The 24,028-nt window shown below is 34.7% G+C and overlaps 1 protein-coding gene across 1 annotated transcript in view; it reads right to left on the reverse strand.

Moving 5' to 3' along the window:
- Positions 1 to 1,840: 1,840 nt before the first annotated feature.
- The window catches only part of LOC133195812 (heat shock 70 kDa protein 14-like), a 54,568-nt gene continuing 32,380 nt past the window's right edge, over positions 1,841 to 24,028 (reverse strand). Inside the window, exons 10-14 of the mRNA XM_061331763.1 lie at positions 16,494 to 16,622; positions 16,240 to 16,326; positions 4,595 to 4,768; positions 4,381 to 4,439; positions 1,841 to 2,788 (exon numbers count right to left, since the gene is read on the reverse strand). Of these exons, the coding sequence (XP_061187747.1) occupies positions 2,710 to 2,788; positions 4,381 to 4,439; positions 4,595 to 4,768; positions 16,240 to 16,326; positions 16,494 to 16,622 (528 nt within the window). The 3' untranslated portion in view covers positions 1,841 to 2,709. The remainder of the gene's footprint in view (positions 2,789 to 4,380; positions 4,440 to 4,594; positions 4,769 to 16,239; positions 16,327 to 16,493; positions 16,623 to 24,028) is intronic.

A 24,028-nucleotide genomic window follows, 5' to 3' on the forward strand; every position in this document is an offset into this window, starting at 1 on the left:
TAGGTCACATATAATGTTTATATTCACGTTCGTTATTGTCAAAATCTTACACAATACATGTTGTCTAATTTAGCCTTTACTAAACAGTTCTAATAGATGTAATTAGAACATAAAGTCCACCGACAACTTGTATTATACGTAATAACTCTCCACATGCCCCTGTGCTAAAAATAGTGCCAAGCAACTTTTAATACAATAAATAAAAAAACCAGGGCGGGACACTTTGAGAGGGGAGAGAGAGGCCATGGTATAAAATTTCATTGCAAAAGCTCAAAAGCTTCTTGAGATATCGCCAGGAAACGAAAGTGTTACACACAGACGGAATGTATGAATTTACGACCTTGAACTTTGACCTTTTGACCTCAAAATCAATAGGGTTTTTCTTTAAGCCATAGGGAGTTGTTATGCAAAATTTCATTGCGAAAGCTCAAAGGGTTCTTGAGATATCGCGCGGAAACGAAAGTGCTACAGACAGACAGAAATACAGACGGACGGATAGAGACCCAAATTAATATCCCCCACTTTCAGTGAAAGCGTGGGACAAAAAAGCAAACTACCTACACACATACAAGAGGCCCTTGGACCACAATGCTCACCTGAGTCACTTTGGCCTGGCTGTTCTGCATTAGATCCCCCCTCCCCCAATTAAGTAGAGCTGTCACAGTTCAAAAGTTTTTGGGTCGAGTCAGTTCAGCAGATTTTAGGTTTGGTTTTGGTTTTATGGTTTGGTTCTTCAATTATAATTTCAAAAATTAAACTTGAAAATTCTTTGTTACATAAAATTCACACGAGTCTTGCCTTTGTCAACCTCTTGATGTCATTGTTTTGATCTACTGGTACTAGGCTGATAATTAGCAATAACATGACTACTTTTGTTCATTTTGATATTAATCCCATCCTTTCATAACACATTTTTGTCAAGGATGAAGTAGCTTTCAGTTGTGGTGTTTATTTATCACTGTTGCCACCATAACTCTTGATTACAACACCATTTATGTATAACTATTTGACAATATTTTGTATTTTATATTCTAATACACAAACCAGATCTAAATCAAAATCCAGAAAAAGGAACCAAAACAGAACCAAACAACTTAGACTGCAGTTTTTGGGTATTTCAGGGAACTGACAGTCCTACAAAAAACATTTATTCCTAGGTAAAATTTTGATGGCCTTTTGAAGCCCCATCCTATACACAGGGGCCATGATTTGAACGAAAGTGAATCTACACTACCAAAGGATGCTCCCACATTAATACGATTCATCATAGCTTTACACTTCTTGAAAAGAGGAGTTTTTCCCTGAACAATCCTTATTGTGGCCCCACCTTACCCCTGGAGGCCTGATCAATTTACATGCAACACTACCTCATGAAGCTTAATTTCCCCTAAGTTTCAGCTTTTCTGGTACAACAGTTCTTTTTTTTTTAAAAATTCCTTAATATTTAACTGTACAACTCTGATTCTCTATTGTGGTCCCACCCTACCCCTGGGACCTTGATCTGAACAGTTTTCAATCTAAACTTCCTCAGGAAACTTCCACCTATATTGCATCTTTTCTGGTCCAGTAGTTCTTAAGAATTTTTTTCCTTTATATTTCAATGTAAAACTGATCGCTATTGTGGTCCATCTCTAACCCGAAGGGACATGATTGGAACAATTTACAATCTACACTACCTCAACAGGCTTACAGGCTTTGTAAATTATGTGAAAAGTTTACAGAGGAATGGACACTGGACAACAGGTGATCAGAAAAGCTCACATGAGCTTTCAGCTCAAGTGAGCTAAAAACACATATTAAGTTTAAAAATTAAACACTCTTTATAGTCTTAAAAAATGACTTCATTAAGATTTTATTTATTAATTCTAGCTTTCTCATAGAAATATACATGTATATTCCTATGCAAAATCAGTTATATAATATGCGTACTATATACCTATCATGACAGATTCACAACAAAAACAGAAACAAATTTACAAAAATTTAAAGGTTTCAACAAAAGTGATTAATTATTGCAGACCTGTTTACTCTTACGATTTCGCCGTATTTTGTACGGATTTTCAGTCCAAAATACGTCTTACGTTTTGCTATAACGAAAATACGGAAATCCGTTCATATGGATTTTAACAATTAGTTTTCGTTATCTGTCTCAGTTTGACGCTTTTTGATCGCTAAAGAAGAGAAAATTTTCAAACATTTAAGTTGCCAAAACGCGGTGGTTTAAAAAATGACAGAAATCACTCAAAAGAGAGCAGTGTATGATGTTTTGCTTTGTTATTAAACCATGTTTTGGTAATAAGAAATGTAGTAGTTTTCTAGTAATATATGTACAGTCCATGAAAAGTGAAATCTTATGGGCAAATGCCAAATCTCACTGACAAATCTAATGAAAAATACTGAGAGACAACAATTTGGGTAAACAAGTCTGTTATTGGACTACTGATTTTGTGTTTGTTTTCTGATATCTGATCTGGGGTGTCAAAACACCAAGGTGCACAAGAACACTAAACATGGGAAAAACTTGGAATATCCTTATTTCAAATCCATACAATATAATAGACAGCTTTTTTTTGCAACTTTACTTTTAAATCTTGAGCAAATCTGTCTCATGACAACCACATACGACACACAGAGTATTCAAAACTATGGCTCGGTCACCTCCAGGAAATAACATATATCCAATTCATGACTGTTTGTGTCCATAATAGATCAGCTGCAGACATCTAATGTAATCTGCTCTATTTGCTGTGATGTTTCCTCGCGGCAGGTTATATGTAATGATCCTTCACTGTAATGCAAATTATTATTAAATACCAAAATGCTCAAGTATACACACATGTGAAGTTGTTTTCATATTATATGTATTAAAATGATTTTATAAAAATATCTTCAAAACTAAAAATCCCATTTTTACCTCTTGAAAGTGGGAAGATTTGTAAATGGGCCATAGTCCACTGTATTTATGGGGTAAGTTCGTGGACTAGTGCTGCGAGTAGTGCCATAAAATTAAAAACATGCACTTTGGGTTCATCAATGTATTTTAACACATTTAGTTAGCACCATCTTTTCTATCTATAGAAAAGACTATAAATCATTAGTTTTATTTTTTAATAAATTGTTAATGTTTTTGTAAGCAATGGTATGTCCAGGCAGTGAAACCTCGAGCTTAACATTTTTTTCCCACCTGAGTTTAACTGAGAAAAACTCTTGATATACAGTATGTAAATATTTGTCATCCTAAAATCCCGTCAACTCAGGCATGTGGAATGACACAATTGTTCCATAAAATTTGCAATTTTTACCTAATTCTGTAAGTTCTATGACATTTTATCGTAAATATATGGAGTGTCCAAACAATTAAGGGCTTGAAAATGATGTCAAAAAGGGGGAAGGGTTTCCTTTTCCAACATTCTATAAAGTTTCCCCAATGGAAAAACTGGTATTGACCTATGAAACATTTAAACGGAATACAGAGAATTAAAATCCATCCAGAGTATTTGTTTTAAAATGCCAAAAAAGATTCAGAGAAATGAGAGATGCACAGTTAATGTCAATTTATAGTCGGATGTCAAAAGTCAGTCATGTCGAAAAGTGACGTTGAACATGTGCACGTTGATAGATATTGAACTCCGACAAGCAACATAAGCTGGCATAATCAAGTTAGGATCTTTCCATATGTATAGATCCATTTACAATATTTATTGCATTGAAAGCAGCTGTCCATGACATATTGCAAAGTCATATAAATAAGACGGGTTTAAGTCCTTACTTAACTCCAGGTAATTTATACTCATGTAAAATTTAATCTTCCATAGTGGCCACACACTTGAACAAACTTGAATTTGCATAAGTCAGGAAGTCAGGGAGCCTTCAGAAAAATTTCATCTTTTCTGGCCCAGATCTGGCATATGCAGCAAGTCTGGTAGTGTGACTAGTGTCCATCCCTAGATGCATTCTCCATGCAAGTTTGGTCCAGGTACAGTTACTTGGAAATGGATTTGCTCCTAAAACTGTAACAGGTACACCAATGCTGACACCAAACTGAGAGGTATAGCATAAGCTTATCTTGACTTTGTCAAAGTGATCTAAAAATTTGTTTGCAGAGTTGTTTGCAGAGATGGCAAGCCATAGGTTTTGTGTCCATAACATGGTTTTTGAAAATGAAATAGACACAAATCCAAAGGCTTGCAACTATAATGAAAAGTGTACTACAGTTGAAAGCCAATTAAAACCCTGTTCAAAGAAATTCAAATGGAGCCTCCATGATCTTTAATTGAAGGAGAGCAAAATTTTAAACTCTTTAACATTTTCAAACTTTAAAAAAATTCTTTACATTGTCAATGTTTAAAACAAATAAATTTTAAAATAAAGCTGTCATACCTCCTCAAGTGAAAAGTCATAGATATACAGGCTTTTTCTGGCAAGTCTCTCATCACAATCTAATTTAAAAGACAGAAAGGTAAATAAACTACTGGAAATCACTATTTTCAAAGGGGTTTGTTTTTCATGGTATGAAGAGACCCACCAATTCTTGATTAAGACAGATTTTTAACTGAGAAGTGAACTGAAAACTTCATCCTAAAGTGAAACTCACTTTTCCTAAACACTTTGCAGTGTCTGGATTTTCAACATCAGTGCACTCACAAATATCCATCTCCATAGATGTTTGATTTGGACACAAATTCATCACTTCTTGTCTTCGAGCTGGAAAGGGGGTCATCTCTTGGAATATTGGATATAATACAAGATCTCTGTTGACATTCATGCCCTGCAAAAAAAACCCCACTAAATTTATGGACAGCCCACGAGCCTTGACAGTCATAATCCTACATAACCTCTAGGATGACACTCCTCTTTCTCATATCTAATAGTTGTTTTTATAAAAAACAAGAGGCCCAAGGGCCTTAACGGTCACCTGAGTATAATACAACAATTTAGAGGATCCATAGAGTATAAAATGAACTGAAAGGTGAAGCTTTGTTGCCCAAAAGCAAGAAAAACAGGGTGATCAGGATCAACAAAATAATTAGTCTACTATTCATTGACAGTTCATAAATTAGGTTCTAATCTGTTCCCCATTTATCACTATACAGCATATTAATACACCTATCAGTGCTTCTGTACGATTTTAATTTCTTGTTGAAATCTCTTATATTGGCCTCTCTTGGTCTCTTGGTCTTTGATGAACATTTAATAAAACAAGTTATTTTTGTTCCATTTTTATTTGTCTATTACTTACAAGTCTACCTGATCATTAAAACTATGAAAATACTTTTTGCATTATAAAATAAAAATTCTTGCATAATTCTCTTATTCTATTAACCTTTCAAGTACATTGTTTACAGTGATTAATTATCAAAAGTTTACTTCAGATTCACTATATTATCAATAGAGCCCCCCCCCCCCCCCCCCCCACCAAGAAACACTAGAGTCTCTCACCCTGGGACCAGAAGTTTGCTCATCATAAGTAATCACTTTGTTTATCTGCTTAATACTAAGGAGCAGACAGGATTATTTAATAGATTTAATGCATTTCACTATATTATCAAGAGCCCCACCCTTACACCAGCACATCTGACCCGGGTCATGCAGTTCACTACTCTGGAAGAAGCACTCTTGCTCAGCATAACTATATACTTAGCTTCTTTGCTTTTTAACCAGAAGCAGAAAAGAATATTTTCAAAGAAATTTTGCTTTTTCACTATATCATCAATAAAGCCCCCCCCCCCCCAACCCAACCTTTTCACTAGAACCCTTGACCCTAGGGCCATGAAATTCACAATTTTGGAAGAGGCATCCTTGTGTATCCTAACAATGTATTTAGTTTGTTTAAATAGTACCCAGGGGCAGAGAAGAAGATTTTCAAAGAAAAAATTCACTTTCACTATAGGATCTATAATAGCCCCACCCTAGAACCAGAACCCCTGTCCCTGGGGCCATGAATTTCACAATTTTGGAAGAGGCATCATTGCTTATCATAACAATGTACTTAGTTTGTTTCAAAAATACCCAGGAGCAGAGAAGAAGATTTTTAAAGCATTAATGCATTTTCACTGTATAATAAATAGAGCCCGGCCCTAACATCAGAACTCCTGATCCAAGGGTCATGAAAATCACTATTTTGGAAGAGTCACCCTTCCTAATATCATAACTATGTATTTAATTAGTTTCAATAATACCCACGAGAAGAGAAGAAGATTTTCAAAGAAATAATGCACTTTCACTATATGATCTATATAGCCCCCCCCCCCCTCCCCGCACCAGAACCCCTGACCCTGGGGCTATGAATTTCACAATTTTGGTAGAGTCACTCTTGCTTATCATAACTAAGTATTTAATTTGTTTCAATAATACCCAGGAGTAGAGAAGAAGATTTTCAAAGAAATAATGCACATTCACTATATGATCTATATAACCCCACCTTAGCAACAGAACCCCTGACCCTGAGGCCATGAATTTCACAATTTTGGTAGAGTCACCCTTGCTTATCATAACTATGTATTCAATTTGTTCCAATGATACCCAGGAGTAGAGAAGATTTTCAAAGAAATAATGCACTTTCACTATATGATCTTATAGCCCCACCCTAGCACCAGAACCCCTGACCCTGGGGCCAAGAATTTCATAATTTTGGTAGAGTCACCTTTGCTTATCATAACTATGTATTCAATTTGTTTCAATGATATCCAGGAGTAGAGAAGTAGATTTTCAAAGAAATAATGCACTTTCACTATATGATCTATATAACCCCCCCCCCCCCCAGCACCAGAACCCCTGACCCTGGGGCCATGAATTTCACAATTTTGGTAGAGTCACTCTTGCTTAACATAATTATGTATTAATTTGTTTAAATAATACCCAGGAGTAGAGAAGAAGATTTTCAAAGAAATAATGCACATTCACTATATGATCTATATAGCACCCCTCCCCCTCCCCCTAGCACCAGAACCCCTGTCCCTGCGGCTATGAATTTCACAATTTTGGTAGAGTCACCCTTGCTTATCATAACTATGTATTCAATTTGTTCCAATGATACCCAGGAGTAGAGAAGAAGATTTTCAAAGAAATAATGCACTTTCACTATATGATCTTATAGCCCCACCCTAGCACCAGAACCCCTGACCCTGGGGCTATGAATTTCATAATTTTGGTAGAGTCACTCTTGCTTAACATAACTATGTATTCAATTTGTTTCAATAATACCCAGGAGTAGAGAAGAAGATTTTCAAAGAAATAATGCACTTTCACTATATGATCTATATGTCCCCCCCCCCCCCCGCACCAGAACCCCTGACCCTGAGGCCATGAATTTCACAATTTTGGTAGAGTCACTCTTGCTTAACATAACTATGTATTTAATTTGTTTCAATAATACCCAGGAGTAGAGAAGAAGATTTTCAAAGAAATAATGCACTTTCACTATATGATCTTATAGCCCCACCCTAGCACCAGAACCCCTGACCCTGGGGCTATGAATTTCATAATTTTGGTAGAGTCACTCTTGCTTAACATAACTATGTATTCAATTTGTTTCAATAATACCCAGGAGTAGAGAAGAAGATTTTCAAAGAAATAATGCACTTTCACTATACGATCTATATAGCCCCCCCCCCCCCCCCCCAGCACCAGAACCCCTGACCCTGGGGCTATGAATTTCACAATTTTGGTAGAGTCACTCTTGCTTAACATAACTATGTATTTAATTTGTTTCAATAATACCCTGGAGTAGAGAAGAAGATTTTCAAAGAAATAATGCACATTCACTATATGATCTATATAGCCCCGCCCTAGCACTAGAACCCCTGACCCTGGGGCCATGAATTTCACAATTTTGGTAGAGGGTTCAATGCTTATTACAATCATGCCAACAGTTTGATTGCTTAATGTCCAGGAGTAAAGAAGAAGATTTTTAAAGATTGCATTAATTTTTGTGGTTTTAGCCCCACCCCTCAGGCCCCAGGGGGGCAGGGACCATGATATTCACAAATTTTGTTCTCCTTCACACATAGATGCCATATGCTAAAATTGGCTGAAATTGGTTCAGCAGTTTCAGAGAAGAAGCTGAAAATGTTCAAATGTTAACACACGACGCACGACGACGGACGAAAACAGATAACAATAGGTCACCTGAGTGACTCAGGTGACCTAAAAAACTTGTTTGCAATACAAAAATTTCCAACATTTCTTGTAGCTATCTTGACCCATCTTTGCTAGCCCAGTGTCCGATTCATATCCCCTCTGCTCCCATTAGCTTATTTATCTAAGCTCACATTTTGACTTTCCATGGCATCCTATCAAATTGCATCACAGAAATGCATGTTAAACCTTTCCTTTTTCTTCGGTGAACCAAATTTTTTTGTAAAATACAATCTATCTGATTGGCTTAGAGTTGTATCATAAAGAATGATACCATGATTAATTTGATAGATGACAGGTATATTTCTACTAAATATGCCAAAATACCTACTAAATATGGAGATAGGGGATACTAATCAAATGCTTAGCTGATGAAGATGAAATAGAGAGGAATAGCAAACTGTACTTTAATGAGGAAGAGCTTTTAAAACATTAAAAACAAGCTAATTCAGAGAATTTGTGTCCCCCACTTAGGGAAAAAAGAAGAGCATGCGCAGTTCGGTGGGGGGGGGGGGGGGGGGGGGCACTGCTCCCCTGTATTTGTAGAATTATTAAATGTATACACATATATATTTAAGCAAATTAAAAAAAGCCAGTATGGATATAAAGATTTGATTGCTTATTCATTAATATGTGTATAGAAGATTCTTTTTAATATACTACATACAGAATATTTATCACACTGTAATAATGATTTTATGAGTTTGTACACGCCAGACATCATATCTTTTTCATTTCACATGTTGAATAGTATCATTCAGTAAATCCAAAAAAAAAAAACATTTAAAAAAAAAAAGAGAATCGTCCGGGAATTGAACCCGGGCCTCTCGCTTGCTAAGCAAGCAACATACCACTAGACCATGGAGGCACTTGCTTATACATTAAATTTAATGCAAACATTTAGTCACATATAATGTTTATATTCACGTTTGATATTGCCAAAAATTTTACACAACAAATGTTGTCTAATTTAGCCTTTACTAAACAGTTCTAATAGATGTAATTAGAATATAAAGTCCAACGACAGCCTGTCTTATACGTAAAAACTCTCGACATGCCCCTGTGATAAAAATAGTGCCAAGTGACTTTTACAATAAATAAATAAATAAAAAAAAAAATGGGGCGGGACACTTTGAGAGGGGCAAGAGAGGCCATAGGGAGTTATGGTATAAAGTGTTACACACAGACGGAATGTATGAATTTACGACCTAGAACTTTGACCTTTTGACTTCAAAATCAATAGGGGTCTTCCTTAGGCCACAGGGAGTTGTTGTGTAAAATTTCATTGCAAAAGCTCAAAGGATTCTTGAGATATCACGCGGAAACGAAAGTGTTAAAAACAGAAGAATTTATGAATTTATGACCTTGACCTGTGACCTTTTGACCTAAAAATCAATAGGGTTCTTCTTTGTGCCATAGGGAGTTGCCGTGCAAAATTTCATTGCAAAAGCTCAGAGGGTTCTTGAGATATGGCGCAGAAACGAAAGCGTTACAGACAGACAGAAATACAAACGGATGGACAGACGGACGGATGGATGGACAGACAGACCCAAATTAATATCCCCCACTTTCAGTGAAAGCTGGGGACAATATAACTGAGAAGCAATTGACTTTTCTAAAAATTTCATGTATAGGGTAAGGATGGGTAAGTTTTACATTGAAGGTTGCAACCTTGCTTTGTTGTTTGAACTCTGGTCACAAAGATAATAAACTATAACTGCAAGGACATGCAAAATTTGTGACAAAATAAATTTTCAAAAGGCATTTTTTAATTGCAGAAATGGTCAATATCCAATCTACAACTTTTCCTTATTACATCTAAACAAAAGGCCCATGGGCCACAACGCTCACCTGAGTAGATATGGCCCTGCTCTTCTACGTCAGCAGATTTCTCCTATATATTCATATGTAAAGCTTTGATCGCCTGTTCTAGGCATAACCTACCCCCAGGTGCCATGTTTTGAATGAAATTGAGTATGAACCTTCTGAGGATGCTTCTATAGTCATATAACTAATCATGGTTTTGCTGTTCTTTAAAACAGAATTTTAAAGATGTCTAACACCCTACCCTGGGGGGGGGGGGGGGGGTGTCATGATTTGAACAAACTTGAATGTACACTACCTGAGGATGCTTCCATATCAATATGACTAAACATGGCTTTGTTGTTCTTGAGATTGAAGAAGATTTTTAAAGATATTTCCTATATATGTTCTTTTGTAAAACTTTGATCCCCCATTATGGCCCCACCCAACTACTGGAGGATGCCTTGAACAAACTTGAATCTACAATACTTGGGGATGCTTCCATATCAATATGACTAATCATGGCTTTCCTGTTCTTGAAAAGATTTTTAAAGAAATTTCCTATATATTCCTATGTGAAACTTTGATCCCCCATTGTAGCCCCACCCTACCCCCAGAGGTCATGATCTGAACAAACTTGAATCTACACTACCTGAGGATGATTCCATATCAGTATGACTCATTGTGGCTTTGTTGTTCTTGAGAAGAAGATTTTTAAAGAATTTTCCTATATATTCCTATGTAAAACTTTGATCCCCCATTGTAGCCCCACCCTACCCCCGGGGGTCATGATTTGAACAAATTTGAATCTACACTACCTGAGGATGATTCCATATCAATATGACTAATTGTGGCTTTGTTGTTCTTGAGAAGAAGATTTTTAAAGAATTTTCCTATATATTCCTATGTAAAACTTTGATCCCCCATTGTAGCCCCACCCTACCCCCGGGGGTCATGATTTGAACAAATTTGAATCTACACTACCTGAGGATGATTCCATATCAATATGACTAATTGTGGCTTTGTTGTTCTTGAGAAGAAGATTTTAAAAGATTTTCCCTATATATTCCTATGTAAAACTTTGATCCCCCATTGTGGCCCCACCCTACCCCCGGGGATCATGATTTGAACAAACTTGAACTTATACTATGTAATGAAGGTTTCACATAAGTTTCAACTTTTCTGGCTCAATGGTTCTTGAGAAGAAGATTTTTAAAAGATGACACCAAATTTTCACCAATTCTTAATTATCTCCCCTTGGAAGAGGGCATAGCCCTTCATTTGAACAAACTTGAACCCCCTTCACCCGAGGATGCTTTGTGGCAAGTTTGGTTGAAATTGGCCCAGTGGTTCTGGAGAAGAAGTCGAAAATGTGAAAAGTTTACAGATGGACGGACAGACAGACGGACTACAGACAAAATGTGATCAGAAAAGCTCACTTGAGCTTTCAGCTCAGGTGAGCTAAAAAGTATGCGTTTGCAAAGCATGAATCTGTTTTCATATGCAGGGGTAATCATGATTTCTTGAATCTCCATTTTATACTGAAGACATATCCCTTTTTTACTGACTTTTTATATAGTTTCTCTATTTTTTTCCCCATTTAACAGTATATTTGCTTTAATAAAGTCAAAAGAGATTAATAGACAAACATGCACTCATGATTTATAACAGAAAAAAAATTATTCTTCTTACAATGGCTTTCTCTGTTGTAACAAAGAGTTATTACATGTTTTAAAATATATTATAATTCACCATGTGATTTCTTGCCTCAGGTAACTTTGTGAATACACATGTACATGTACTAACTTCCATTACAACTTGTAAGGTGGCATGTTTTGTGCTAGCTGGGACATTGTATTCGAACATGTTAAATTGTCAGGTATTGACTTAAAATCTGATGAACTTCATGGGAATGGCCATATTGTTAATTTCGTTTTGAAACCTTTGTAAAAAGTATCTTGTGCCATCAAAATAGAGAGGGATAAAGGGAAAGATCAGTGATCACACATTTTTTTTTTATACGTGATTGTTATTTATGCTAGTCCAAATTAAGACCCATTCTTACAATGTAAGCTTACTTTTATTAACCTGATGTTTACTCAGGGGCAGGTAAGTGTAAATTCTTAATATTTGGAAAGCAGTAAGGACAAAAAACAGAATTATTCTATTCTATCACAGTCAAAAATCATTTTAACATTTAAATTTGGTTCCAAATTGACAACATACTTTAATAAATAAACGAACTGAAATTAGGTTTAAGCAAAAGAGGTGATGTAAGAAGACCCCCAAAAATGGCATTAAGTTAGTTATGTTTTGAAAGTTATCTCTTCAAAACTTGGTAGAAAGTTCACTGTCCATTATAACCCTGCAAGTACTCTGCTTGTTAGATGTCAAAGAATTTTAAAATAATTATAATTCCTTTTCAATTTTCAACTAACTCCTCCTGTAACCCGGACCCTTGATAATAGGTTTCACGATTTACTCAAGCAATGAATCTGACTGCATGAGAAATGACCCGAAGGAAGAAGTTTAAGAGACTACAATAATATTACCCATTTCAGCCCCACCCCTCAGGCTCCTAAGCAACACAAACCCTGAAATTCTCCAATTATTTTCATCTTTACCATAGAACAGAAAATGATGAAATTCATCACATTGCAAAGATGCTCAAATTGTTCCATAAATTACAATGATGACAGAAGGAAGTAGACAGCAATAGATCATCTACATGACATTAACTAAAATGAGCTTGAAATACAGTCCCTGAAACGGTCTACTTTCCCATTTTTCCGTTCACTCACTGTTTGTTCAGCATGCGTTCACCATTTGTTCAGCATGCGTTCACCGTTCACTCTCCGTTCACAGTTTTGCGTTCTGCATTCACCGTGCGCTCGCGTTCACCGTTCACTGTTCGCTCTCCGTTCGTTCACTTTGCGTTTACCTTGCGTTCAATGTTCACTTATCGTTCAGTGTTCACTGTCATTTGGAACTCTGAAGTGAAAGGACTTATCTTTTTTGTATGTAAGGATTTACAGGATTTGAAATTTAATAATTAACATATTGTGTTTAAAGGATCATTATTTCATGGGGAAAAAAGTATCTACAATAGGTTTTATTATTATTCTAACTTAGCTGTTAGGTTATATATTAAATTACTCTGGAAAATAAATGTTGTTATAAGTATGTACCTATGTATAGAACGATGTTGAAAAATTACATTTAAATACGGCCAATATACGGATAGTTCAAGCACTGCAACATTTTGTTGTTATGTTAAAGACGACAAATCGTTAACGGAGAGATAATAATCCATGTCAATTAATTTACCAACTGCAGCAAAATTATAAAAGTATTTATTACTAACAGTTTTTTTCTTCAATTACTATAGAAATACATATTAGAACTAGTTCTGAGAATTATAAATAGTACTGCATATATCCAGTTAATTAAATATCTTTGGAGCAAATTAAATTGATGGCATGATTAAAAAAAAATATCTATTTAAATGTAATATACTAAAATTCATATATACGAGGGGTTATCAAAAAGTTCGTGGACTGACGCGATAAAATTAATAATATGTAGTCTTTGCTTACAAAATTTATGCGGAACATAAAACAACAAAAGTTTAAGAAATGTTGAAAATTTTAGCTTGATACGTTGATAATTTGCCAAATTATTCTGAAATTAAAAAGACTTTATGTGATCACCCGGCGCTGTCGCCGTTTAGTGTCATGACGTCCGCTTAACGTCATTGTTTCTTAATGTCCGCTCTCTCTACATCATACACTTATCTTGATGAGATTACCTGGAGTTAAGTAAGGACTTAAACCCGTCTTATTTATATGAATTTAAAATGTCATGAGCAGCTGTTTTCAATGCAAATAATATTGTAAATGGATCTTTATATGGGGAAAGATCCTCACTTGATTATGCCAGAATACTTAGCTTGTTGGAGTTCAATTTCTACCACACATGATCAACGTCACTTTTCGACGTGACTGACTTTTGACACCCTGACTACAAATCAACACTAACTGTGCATATTTCATCTCTCTGAATCTTTTTGGGCATTAAAAAACAAGTACTCTGGATGCATTTTATTTTTCTGTAGCCAGGTTTAACATTCCTTAGGTCAATACCAGTTTTTCCAGGAGCGAAACTCTATAGAGTCTTTGAAAAAGAAACCCCTTCTCCTTTTGACGTTATTTTCAAGCCCATAATTGTTTGGATACTCCATATAAAATTTACGATAAAATTTCATAGAAAATACAGAATGGGGTAAAAACTGCTAATTTTACTGAACAAATGTGTCGTACCACGTGCCTGAATTAACGAGATTTTTTGATGACAAATACTCATATCTAAAGAGTTTTTCTCAGTTACACTCAGGTAGAAAAAAACGTCATATTAGAGGTTGCGCCGCCTGGACATACCTTTGCTTACAAAAACATTAACAATTTATTAAAAAATAAAAATTATGATTTATGGTTTATTCTATAGATAGAAAAGATGATGCTAACTTAATGTGTAAAAATTCATTGATGTACCTAAAGCGGTTTTAATTTTATGACGCTAGTCCACGAACTTTTTGATAACCCCTCGTAAAGTCTATCATTAGAGAGAAGAAAAAAAATCCTTCCTTCACAATTACTTTATATGTTTGCCATTCCATTTGCCATGATTAAGACCCCCCCCCCCCTTTCCACCTAAATCGGTTGCATAGTCAGCATTTACAGTATAATTTAATTAATATTTAAAAAGAAGTTAACGCGTTTTGTAGCAAGAAAATTTCAGTCTCAAAACAAACATGCATCTAAAAAAGTCATTAAACAACAGTAGTTCAAAATATACATGTGCCGACGGTGGTATTTTAAGCTGGCCAGGGAGTATGTTTCCAAGTGTTTATGCCCGATATATTTTATTTATTTATCTATTTTTTGGAAAAGTTGGAATCAGATCTAGAAATGATAAAAAAATGTTAAAACTTCTCTGAAATACTACAGTGTAGCACTTCGCCTTTGGTGTGAGGAGACTTTCACACCTACACAGTGTCGAATGATTTTGATTGACAGGACAAACATGTGGACTTCATGTGAACGTCCATGGGAACTTGAAGCAGGAAAATAAAAACCGATTATGACTTTCAAAAAGAATGAATTTGTTGATAAAAAAAAAAGTTTACTTTCACTGCCTGATATATTTAGATAAAAATTAAGAATTATTTTTTATACAGGCACATCTACACGCATTTGTCAAAGGTTGGGGGCTAAAACTGAATTTCTCTTTCTCTCTCTCTCTCTCTCTCATTTATCCGTTTAATCAGAACTATGACACGTATTACTTAAATATCAAGTTCTGAAATTTTAATCTATAACAAATAATATGAATGCTTCTTTGTATCATCTTGCCCAAGTATAATCACGGGGAATTGCCTACAGATACATGTAGAAGTCTGCTTAATAAATCATCATAAAAAATGAAAAGACACATGAATATATTATTGCATTAATTTTTTTTTTTAAATACATGTACGAGTGTATTTATGCAATATGTCCACAGACCTTAGCAAAATTTAAAAAATTTTTTTCTCCTTATTTTAGACGGAATCGGCTTGACATGGAATTACATGTATGTTTGTTACAACCGTTGTAATTCATTCTATAAATCAGTAATATCCACTTTAAAAATCCTTATTTGTAATGTTTTCATATATCAAATAAGAATAAACATATTTATTTTACAACAAGAATAATTTCATCTTTTAAACTCCAGCATTCGGTAACAATGACAATGTTTTAAAGCGATAAAAATCGCGTCATTAAACAGCTGAATTTAAACATCATATATATGTGCAGAAAATATTGTAAGAAACTTAATTAATAGTTTTACTTAATGTGCATGTTTCATCTTTCTTGGGACAATTTTTGAATATTTATTTATTTATTTTTGCGCCTGACATTAAATACAATAGAATAGATACAATGCATGGAAAAGATCAGAGGCATTCCGAATAAATCGTTCATCTTGCGTTCACCGTTCATTCACCGTTCACTTTGCGCTCGCGTTCTGCGTTTGTTCACCGATCACATACCGTTCACCAAGTTGCGTTCAGCGTTCACACATCGTTCACTCACCGTTCACTCTCCGTTCGCTCACTGTTCGCTCTGCGTTCAAGTGGGAAAGTAGAATGTTTCAGGGACTGTACATGCATCGGTAAGTTTTCCTGATTTGTTTCTATCTTTACATTTACTAGCACACACTTTTTCAGAATAAAAGCTCACAAATATGCATACTTACTTTAATACAGACAGTCTTTGAGAGACATTCTATTTCATTTTCACCTTCAAGGAGTTCACATTCCTTATCTCCTGTTAAAATGGCAGCCTGGAAAAAAAACTAGCATAATAATTATTGGTATTACATGTATTGGGGAATCATCGTGCCTGTTCATTTATCTGTAAAGCTGTGGACATAAGAACATGCATTGAATGTATGTACCTCTGCTGGGAGATAACAACTCAATTTTGACAGAAGCATAGACAGTGTCTAACCTGTTTTGCTGCTCCAATGGCTATCACTTCATCTGGTGGGATTGAATTCAATATCTCTGCATTATTTAGATAGTCTGAGATTGCCTTTTGTATTAATGGAGGTTTAGCACCACCACCACAAATAATGACCTAAAATTTACAAGAATTTTAGACATCTTTAATATAACAGATAACGTGCATCAAAGTTCTTATGATTAATTAATGATTAAGATTAATTTTGTGGAAGTTCTAAAGAAAAATAAATTTTGAATAATTTACTCCCATATATATTCCAATGAAAACTTTTTATTACCATCATGGGGGGGGGGGGGGGGGGGCTGATTCAAATTTCTAATATGTCTCATATTTATATGAACAATAGGTACCTTGCTGTTCTTGAGAAGATTTAAGATTTTTCCCTTTTTATCCTCATGTAAAACTTTAATCCCTTATTAAATGCAGGGGCCAAGATTTGAAATAATTTGATTCTGCACTACCTCAGAATGCTTTCATATAAATATCATTGATCATGACTCTGCTTTTGAGAAGTTTTTAAAACTTTTTTCCTATACATTTCTTGGTAAAATTTTATGCCTTGTAGCCCCAACCTAGCTCTAGTGGCCATGACTTTAAAAATTGATTCTGCACTTCCTGAGATGCTTGCATTTTAATACAACTAATCATGACCTTGTTATTTTTTTTTTTTTTTTTTTGAAGATTTTATTATTTATTTATTCCTATGTAAAACTTTGATCATCTATTTTGACCCAATTCACTCTACCTACCAGAGCACTGATTTGAACAAACTTGAAACATTACTGAAGGATGCTTCCCCTTCACCCCAAAATATGCTTTGTGACAAGTTTGGTTGAAACTGGCCCTGTGTATCTGGAGAAGTTGAAAATGTTAAAATTTACAGACTGACAAACAGATGGATGCTAGACAAAATGTGATCAAAAAAAGCAGCTTGAGCCTTCAGCTCAAGTCAACTAAAAATGTGGTTTTCAAAAATTAGTGAATAAAAGATTGTGGCAAAGGTCTCAAAATATGAATACTCCTAAAATAAGTACATACATCTTACTATATTCAATTATCTGTGTCAATACTATTCAAAGACAGCAGCAGTTGATACAGTAAAAATTTTCTAATCCAGATATTGCTGGTTCAATAGAAATTGGTTGGATTAAACAGTACTGTAAACCAACTTTTATTCGCGTGCAAGAAATTTTCGCAAGTTTTGCGACCTACATTAACTCGCGAATATTAATCACCAAGAACCATTTATTTTGCTTTATATTTGTATAGAATAATTCCTCAGTCGCGAAAATTAACCACCATGGATTTATTTCAATCTGATGAATCGCGAATAAAAGATGACGCAAATAATAGCTGGTTTACAGTATTCCAAATTAGACAAAATTTTAAAAAAGAATTTACTGAAAGGAACTAAATGTTTACATCATAATAGGCATGATTTCAGAACATGCAACATCCACATTAGACAAGCTTTACTGTACCCAGAAATATGATCTTTATCACTCTGCTTGCCAAGCTATGTAAAATAAAAATTGTAAGGAGGGGGTCCAGGGGCTGCTTAGACACTTGCTAGAGATTTTGTTCTTGTACCCCCCTAATCGAAGATTCAGGGGCATATAGTTTTTGCCCTGTCTGTCCATCTGTCTGTTAGTCTGTTTGTTCCCAAAAAATTTACATTGCCAATAACTTTGATTGGTTGGAGCTATGGCTTTCATATTTCACATGTGTATTCCTTGTGACAATACCTTTTTGAGGGTACCATCATACTTGACCTTTTGATCTTGACCTTCGAGTTTGACCTAGTTTTGCAAATTTTTACCCACCTTTAACCTTGGCCATAACTTTTGAATAATTGGAGCTAAAGCTTTCATACTTCACATATGAAATCCTTGTGACAAGACCTAACTTTGGATACCAACAACTTTGACCCTTTGACTTTGACCTTGGAGTTTGACCTACTTTTGGAAAACTTTTACCTTGGCCATAACTTTTGAACAGTTGGAGCAAGGGCTTACATACTTCACATGTGTATTCCTTGTGACAAGACCTTCCTTTGGATACTAAAAATTATAGTCCATTGACCTTGACCTTGGAGTTTGACCTATTTTTGGAAAACTTTAACCTTCGCCATTACTTATGAATAGTTGGTTCTAGGACTTTCATACTTCACATATGTAATCCTTGTGACAAGACCTTACTTTGGATACCAACAACTTTTACCCTTTGATCTTGACCTTGAAGTTTGACCTAGTTTTGAAAAACTTTAATCTTGGCCATAACTTTTGAATAGTTGGTGCTAGTGCTTTCATATTTCACATGTGTATTTCTTGTGAGAAGGTCTTTCCTTGGGCACCATTAATTTTGACCAATTGACCATCACCTTGATGTTTGATTTACTTTTAAAAAACTTTAACCTTTTCCATTTATATTCAATGGTTTCTGCTAGGGCTTTCTAATTTCACAGGTATATTCCTCGAGACAAGACCTTACTTTGGGTACCAATATATTTGATATGCAGTTGAGAAAGTTCAATCTTGGCTGTACGTTGCCATACATCAGTGTTTCACAAACACATCTTGTTATTTAACGTCCCTCTCGAGAATTTTCACTTATATGGGGACACCACCACTTGCCAGTGGAGGGCTGCAAATTAAGTCCTATACTCGGCACCAGTGTTCCCACTGAAGTTAAAATATTTTTTGCCACTTTTCACGATGAAAGGAATTGCATTCTTACATTTCATGTCTCATGACAAGTATATATGCTATACACTCCTCTAAGAGCATTATTTCAATTTGATTTTATCATAGACATTGTTTTAAATTTGTAAAGTTTAAAGTTGTACATGTATCCACTTAAAAACTAATAGAGAAGTATTTCTACATTTATACAACTAATTTGATATTGATATTGGCCAATCCTGACAGTAGATGTCCTCTTGTTCATGACAATTTTTTTTTAGCCTGGGAAGGGTCTATAACAATCTATATAAATCCAGATTTTATTGATTAAAATCTTTTATTAACTAACTTTATCTCTAAAAAAACACCATCTCCCCTTGTATAATCCATCATATTATTTCAAGTAATTTTGTATCCCCTTACTGCTCCAGGCTAAAGTTACATGATTGTGTGAATTCAAGCGAGACATGATTTGTTTGTATGTTTCATTATTCACACCCTGAATTCACACCTTTTCTTGCATTAAATAAACAAAGGGGCTAATCTGTAAACATTGAATACACAAAGGAGCTAACCAGGAGTATACACACTTTTGTATGGAAGATCTTTAAAAATTTCATTTTCTGCACTTTTGAATTTCTTTTCGCCAATTCCGAAAAAAAAATTCACAACTGGCGCAAATAGCGCATCACAGCTCGAGCACTGCTCAGCACTCATGGATCAGTGATGGATCTTTTGCGTGCTAGCACCTACTGTCACATGGGACCTCGGTTTATGGCCTCATCCAAAAGACCAGTCTCCATGTCCTGCAGTGGGATTTGAACCTGCAACTTAAGGATCAAGTCCTTACTCCGCAACTCTTGAGCAGATGCTCTAACCACTGTGTCATGTGGGCAACCAGTTGCTGAAGATTTTTTTTTGTGAATAATCTTTATCATAGGTGAAAAGCAAAGGGTAATAACTTCTTTCAGTAGAAATACAAATTAATAAATTAACCAAGTGGTACAGAATTTCAAAATCTGGTTAAAAACACCCTTGCTTATTACAACTTTATATGCTCTGTTTTCTTCCTAGATACCAAGGAGCAGAGAAAAAGATTTTCAAAGAAGCAATCCATTTTCACTATAGATTTAATATAGCCCCACCCTTATACCAGAGCCCCTGACCATCGGGCAGAAATTCACAATTCTGGAAGAAGCACCCTTGCTTACAGTCCCTGAAACGTTCTACTTTACCATTTTTCCGTGCGCTCACCGTTCATTCAGCGTGCATTCACCGTTTGCACTCCATTCACAGTTTTGCGTTCAGCGTTCACCATGCGCTCACGTTCACCGTTCACAAAGCGTTCAACGTTCGCTCTTCATTCGTTCACCTTGCATTCACCTTGTGTTCAGTGTTCACTTATCGTTCAATCTTCACTGTCATTCAAAATTCCAAAGTGAAAGGACTTATCTTTTTGTACAGTGTAAGTAAGGATTTACAGCTTTAGCAATTTAATAAAATAACATACCATGTTTAAAGAATCATGGGAAAAATTATCTACAATACAATATATTTCTTTTTTATTATTGTAACTTAGCTTTTAGGTTATTTATTAATTTACTCTGGAAAATAAATGTTGTTATAAGTATGTACCTATGTAGAATGATGCTGAAAAATTAAATTTAAATACAGGCAATATACAGATACTTCAAGCATTGCAACATGCATTTTGTTGTTATGTCAAAGACGACAAATCATTAATGGAGAGATAATAATAAGTCTATTAATTTACCAACTACAGCAAAATTATGAAAATATTTATTTCTACCACTTTTTTTCAATTACTATAGAAATAAATATTAGAACTAGTTCTGAGAATTTTAAATAGTACTGCGGATATCCAGTTAATTAAATATCTTTGGAGCAAATAAAATTAATAGTGTGGTTTAAACAGACCTGTTTACCCATAGTGTCGTCTCTCAGTATTTTCTATGAGATTTGTCAGTGAGATTTGGCATTTGCCCGTTAGATTTTACTTTCCATCGATTTTACATATATTACTAGAGAAACCACCGCGTTTTGGCAACCCGACATCACTTAAGTGTTTGAAATCTTTTTTTTTAGTGATTAAAAAGCGTCAAACTGAGACAGATCATAACGAAAACTAACTGCTAAAATCCAAACGAACGGATTACGGATTTCTGTATTTTCATTAAAGCAAAATGTGAGACATATTTAGGACTCAAAAATCCGTACAAAATATGTGAAATCGTAAGAGTAAACAGGTCTGTTTAAAAAAAAATATTTAAAAATATAATACACTGATAGATTTTTTTTCTCTACTTTAAATATATACCGGTATAAAGTCTATGGTTAGAGAGAAAAAAAATTCCTTCCTTCAAAATCACCGTAACTTTGTATGTTTGAAATGTGATATGTTTAAGAGCCCTCCCCCTTTTCTTCCCTTAATCCGTTAATCAGTCAGTATTTCCAGTACATTTTAATTAGCATTTAAAAAGAAGTTAATGTGTTTTTTAGCACAAAAATTTCAGTCTCAAAACATACATGCATCTAAAAAAGTCAAAATACAATTGTATTTCAAAATATACACGTACCGGTGATGGTATTTTAAAATTGCAGGGAGTATGTTTCACATTCACGTTGCTGAATCATTACAAGTGTTTATTCCCATGGGTCTATGTATTTTATTTATTTAGAAAACTAGAAATGATAAAAAAATTGTTAAAACTTCTTGGAAATACTTCATCTACATTGTGATGAGACTTTCAAACCTGCACAGTGTCAATGATTTTGATTGACAGGACAAGCACATGGACTTCATAAGAACGTGAAGCAGGAAAATAGATCTAAAAACCAATTATGACTGTTAAAGAAATGGATTTGTTGATAAAAAAAAAAAAAAAAAGGTTACTTTCACTGCCTGATATATTTAGAAAAAAATAAGAATTTTTGTTTGATACAGGTACAAACATTTGGAGAAGAGGGGGGAGGCTAGAAGGGAATTTCTCTCTCTCTCTCTCTCTCATTTGTCTGTTTGATAAATCATGACAGCATATTACTTTTATTCATGTATCAAGTTCTGCAAATTTAATCCATATCAAATAATATGAATGCCTCTTTCTATCATCTTGTCCAAGTATGATCACTGGGAAATGTCTACAGATACAGGTAGAAGTCTGCTCAATAAATCATCATAAACAAGAGGCCCAAGGGCCTTGAATCGCTCTTCTGATAAACTGTACAACCTATCACTTCTATTTGAAGCCTCTAAGTATCCTGTATATTTAGATAAACCCTTGAAATTCCAAAGGTAAGTCATCATGACCTAAATTTTAGATGAAACACTCTGAGAACCCAAGATGATTCTAAGCCAATTAGTACCTGAGAGTAGGTCATCCTGACCTACCCTATCACTTTTCATTCTCTGAGGACCAAAGATGCATCAACTAAGTTTGATAATTCTAAGCCAATACCTAAAATATTTTTAAAATTATGACCATAAAATTTCAAAAGTAGGTCACAGTGACCTACTTTTCACATGACAGACTTTGAGGACCCAAGATGCATCAAATGACAGTTTGGTGATTCTAAGCCAATTAGTACCTACAAATATTTAAATAAAGCCATACAATTTCAAAAATAGGTCAGGGTGACCTACTTTTCAGTTGTTGTACTCCTAGGACTCAAGATGCATCAACTGACAAAGTCTGATGATTCTAAGCCAATTAGTACCTGAAATATCTAATTAAAGCTATAAATTTTCAAAAGTAGGTCATGGTGACCTACTTTTCAGTTGTTGTACTCCAAGGACCCAAGATGCATCAACTGACAAAGTTTGATGATTCTAAGCCAATTAGTACCTGAAATATTTAATTAAAGCCATAAATTTTCAATAGTAGGTCATGGTGACCTACTTTTCAGTCGACCTACTTTGAGGACCCAAGATACATCAACTGACAAATTCTGATGATCGTAAACCAAATAGTACCCAAAAAATATTAAAATACAGCCATAAAATTTCAAAAGTAGGTCAAGGTGACCTGCTTTTCAGTTGTCGTACTCCAAGGACCAAGATGCATCAACTAACAAAGTTTGAAGATTCTAAGCCAATTAGTACCCAAAATATTTAATTATAGTCATATAAATTGAAAAGTAGGTCATGCTGACCTACTTTTCAGTCGACTTACTCCGAAAACATAAGATGCATCAACTGACAGTTTGATGATTCTAAGCCAGTTAGTACCTGAAATATTTAACTGTAGTCATATAAATTGAAAAGTAGGTCACGGTGACCTACTTTTCAGTCGACCTACTCTGAGGACCCAAGATACATCAACTGACAAATTTTGATGATTCTAAGCCAATTAGTACCCTAAATATTTAAATATAACCATAAAATTTCAAAAATTTCAGTTGACATTTTTCGAGTACCCAAGATGCATCAACTTATGAAGTTTTATGATCATAGGCCTTAAAATGTCCAAATTATGCCTCTAAAACGCTTTGAAATCTAATGCCTGCAAAGTTCAAAAAGTAGGTCACTGTGACCTACTTTTTAATAAATATGTTTTATGGCCCCAAGATGCATCATCTTACAAGATTTAATGATTCTAAACCTCTCAGTATTCAAATTAATGACCTTAGTTGTTTTGAAAAAGATTAGCCATAAAATTCATAGAGTAGGTTAAGGTGACCTACTTTTTAGTTGATGTACTCCGAGGACCCAAGATACATCAACTGACAAAGTTTGATGATCATAGGCCTTAAATTGTCAAAATATGCCCTAAATCATTTTGAAAAAGAATGGCCGCAAAATTTAAAAAGTAGGTCACCATG

The sequence above is a fragment of the Saccostrea echinata genome, unplaced genomic scaffold (assembly GCF_033153115.1).
Source record: "Saccostrea echinata isolate AGI-Se365-2 ecotype Australia unplaced genomic scaffold, CSIRO_AGI_Sech_v1 ptg000029l, whole genome shotgun sequence".
Lineage (NCBI taxonomy): Eukaryota > Metazoa > Mollusca > Bivalvia > Ostreida > Ostreidae > Saccostrea > Saccostrea echinata.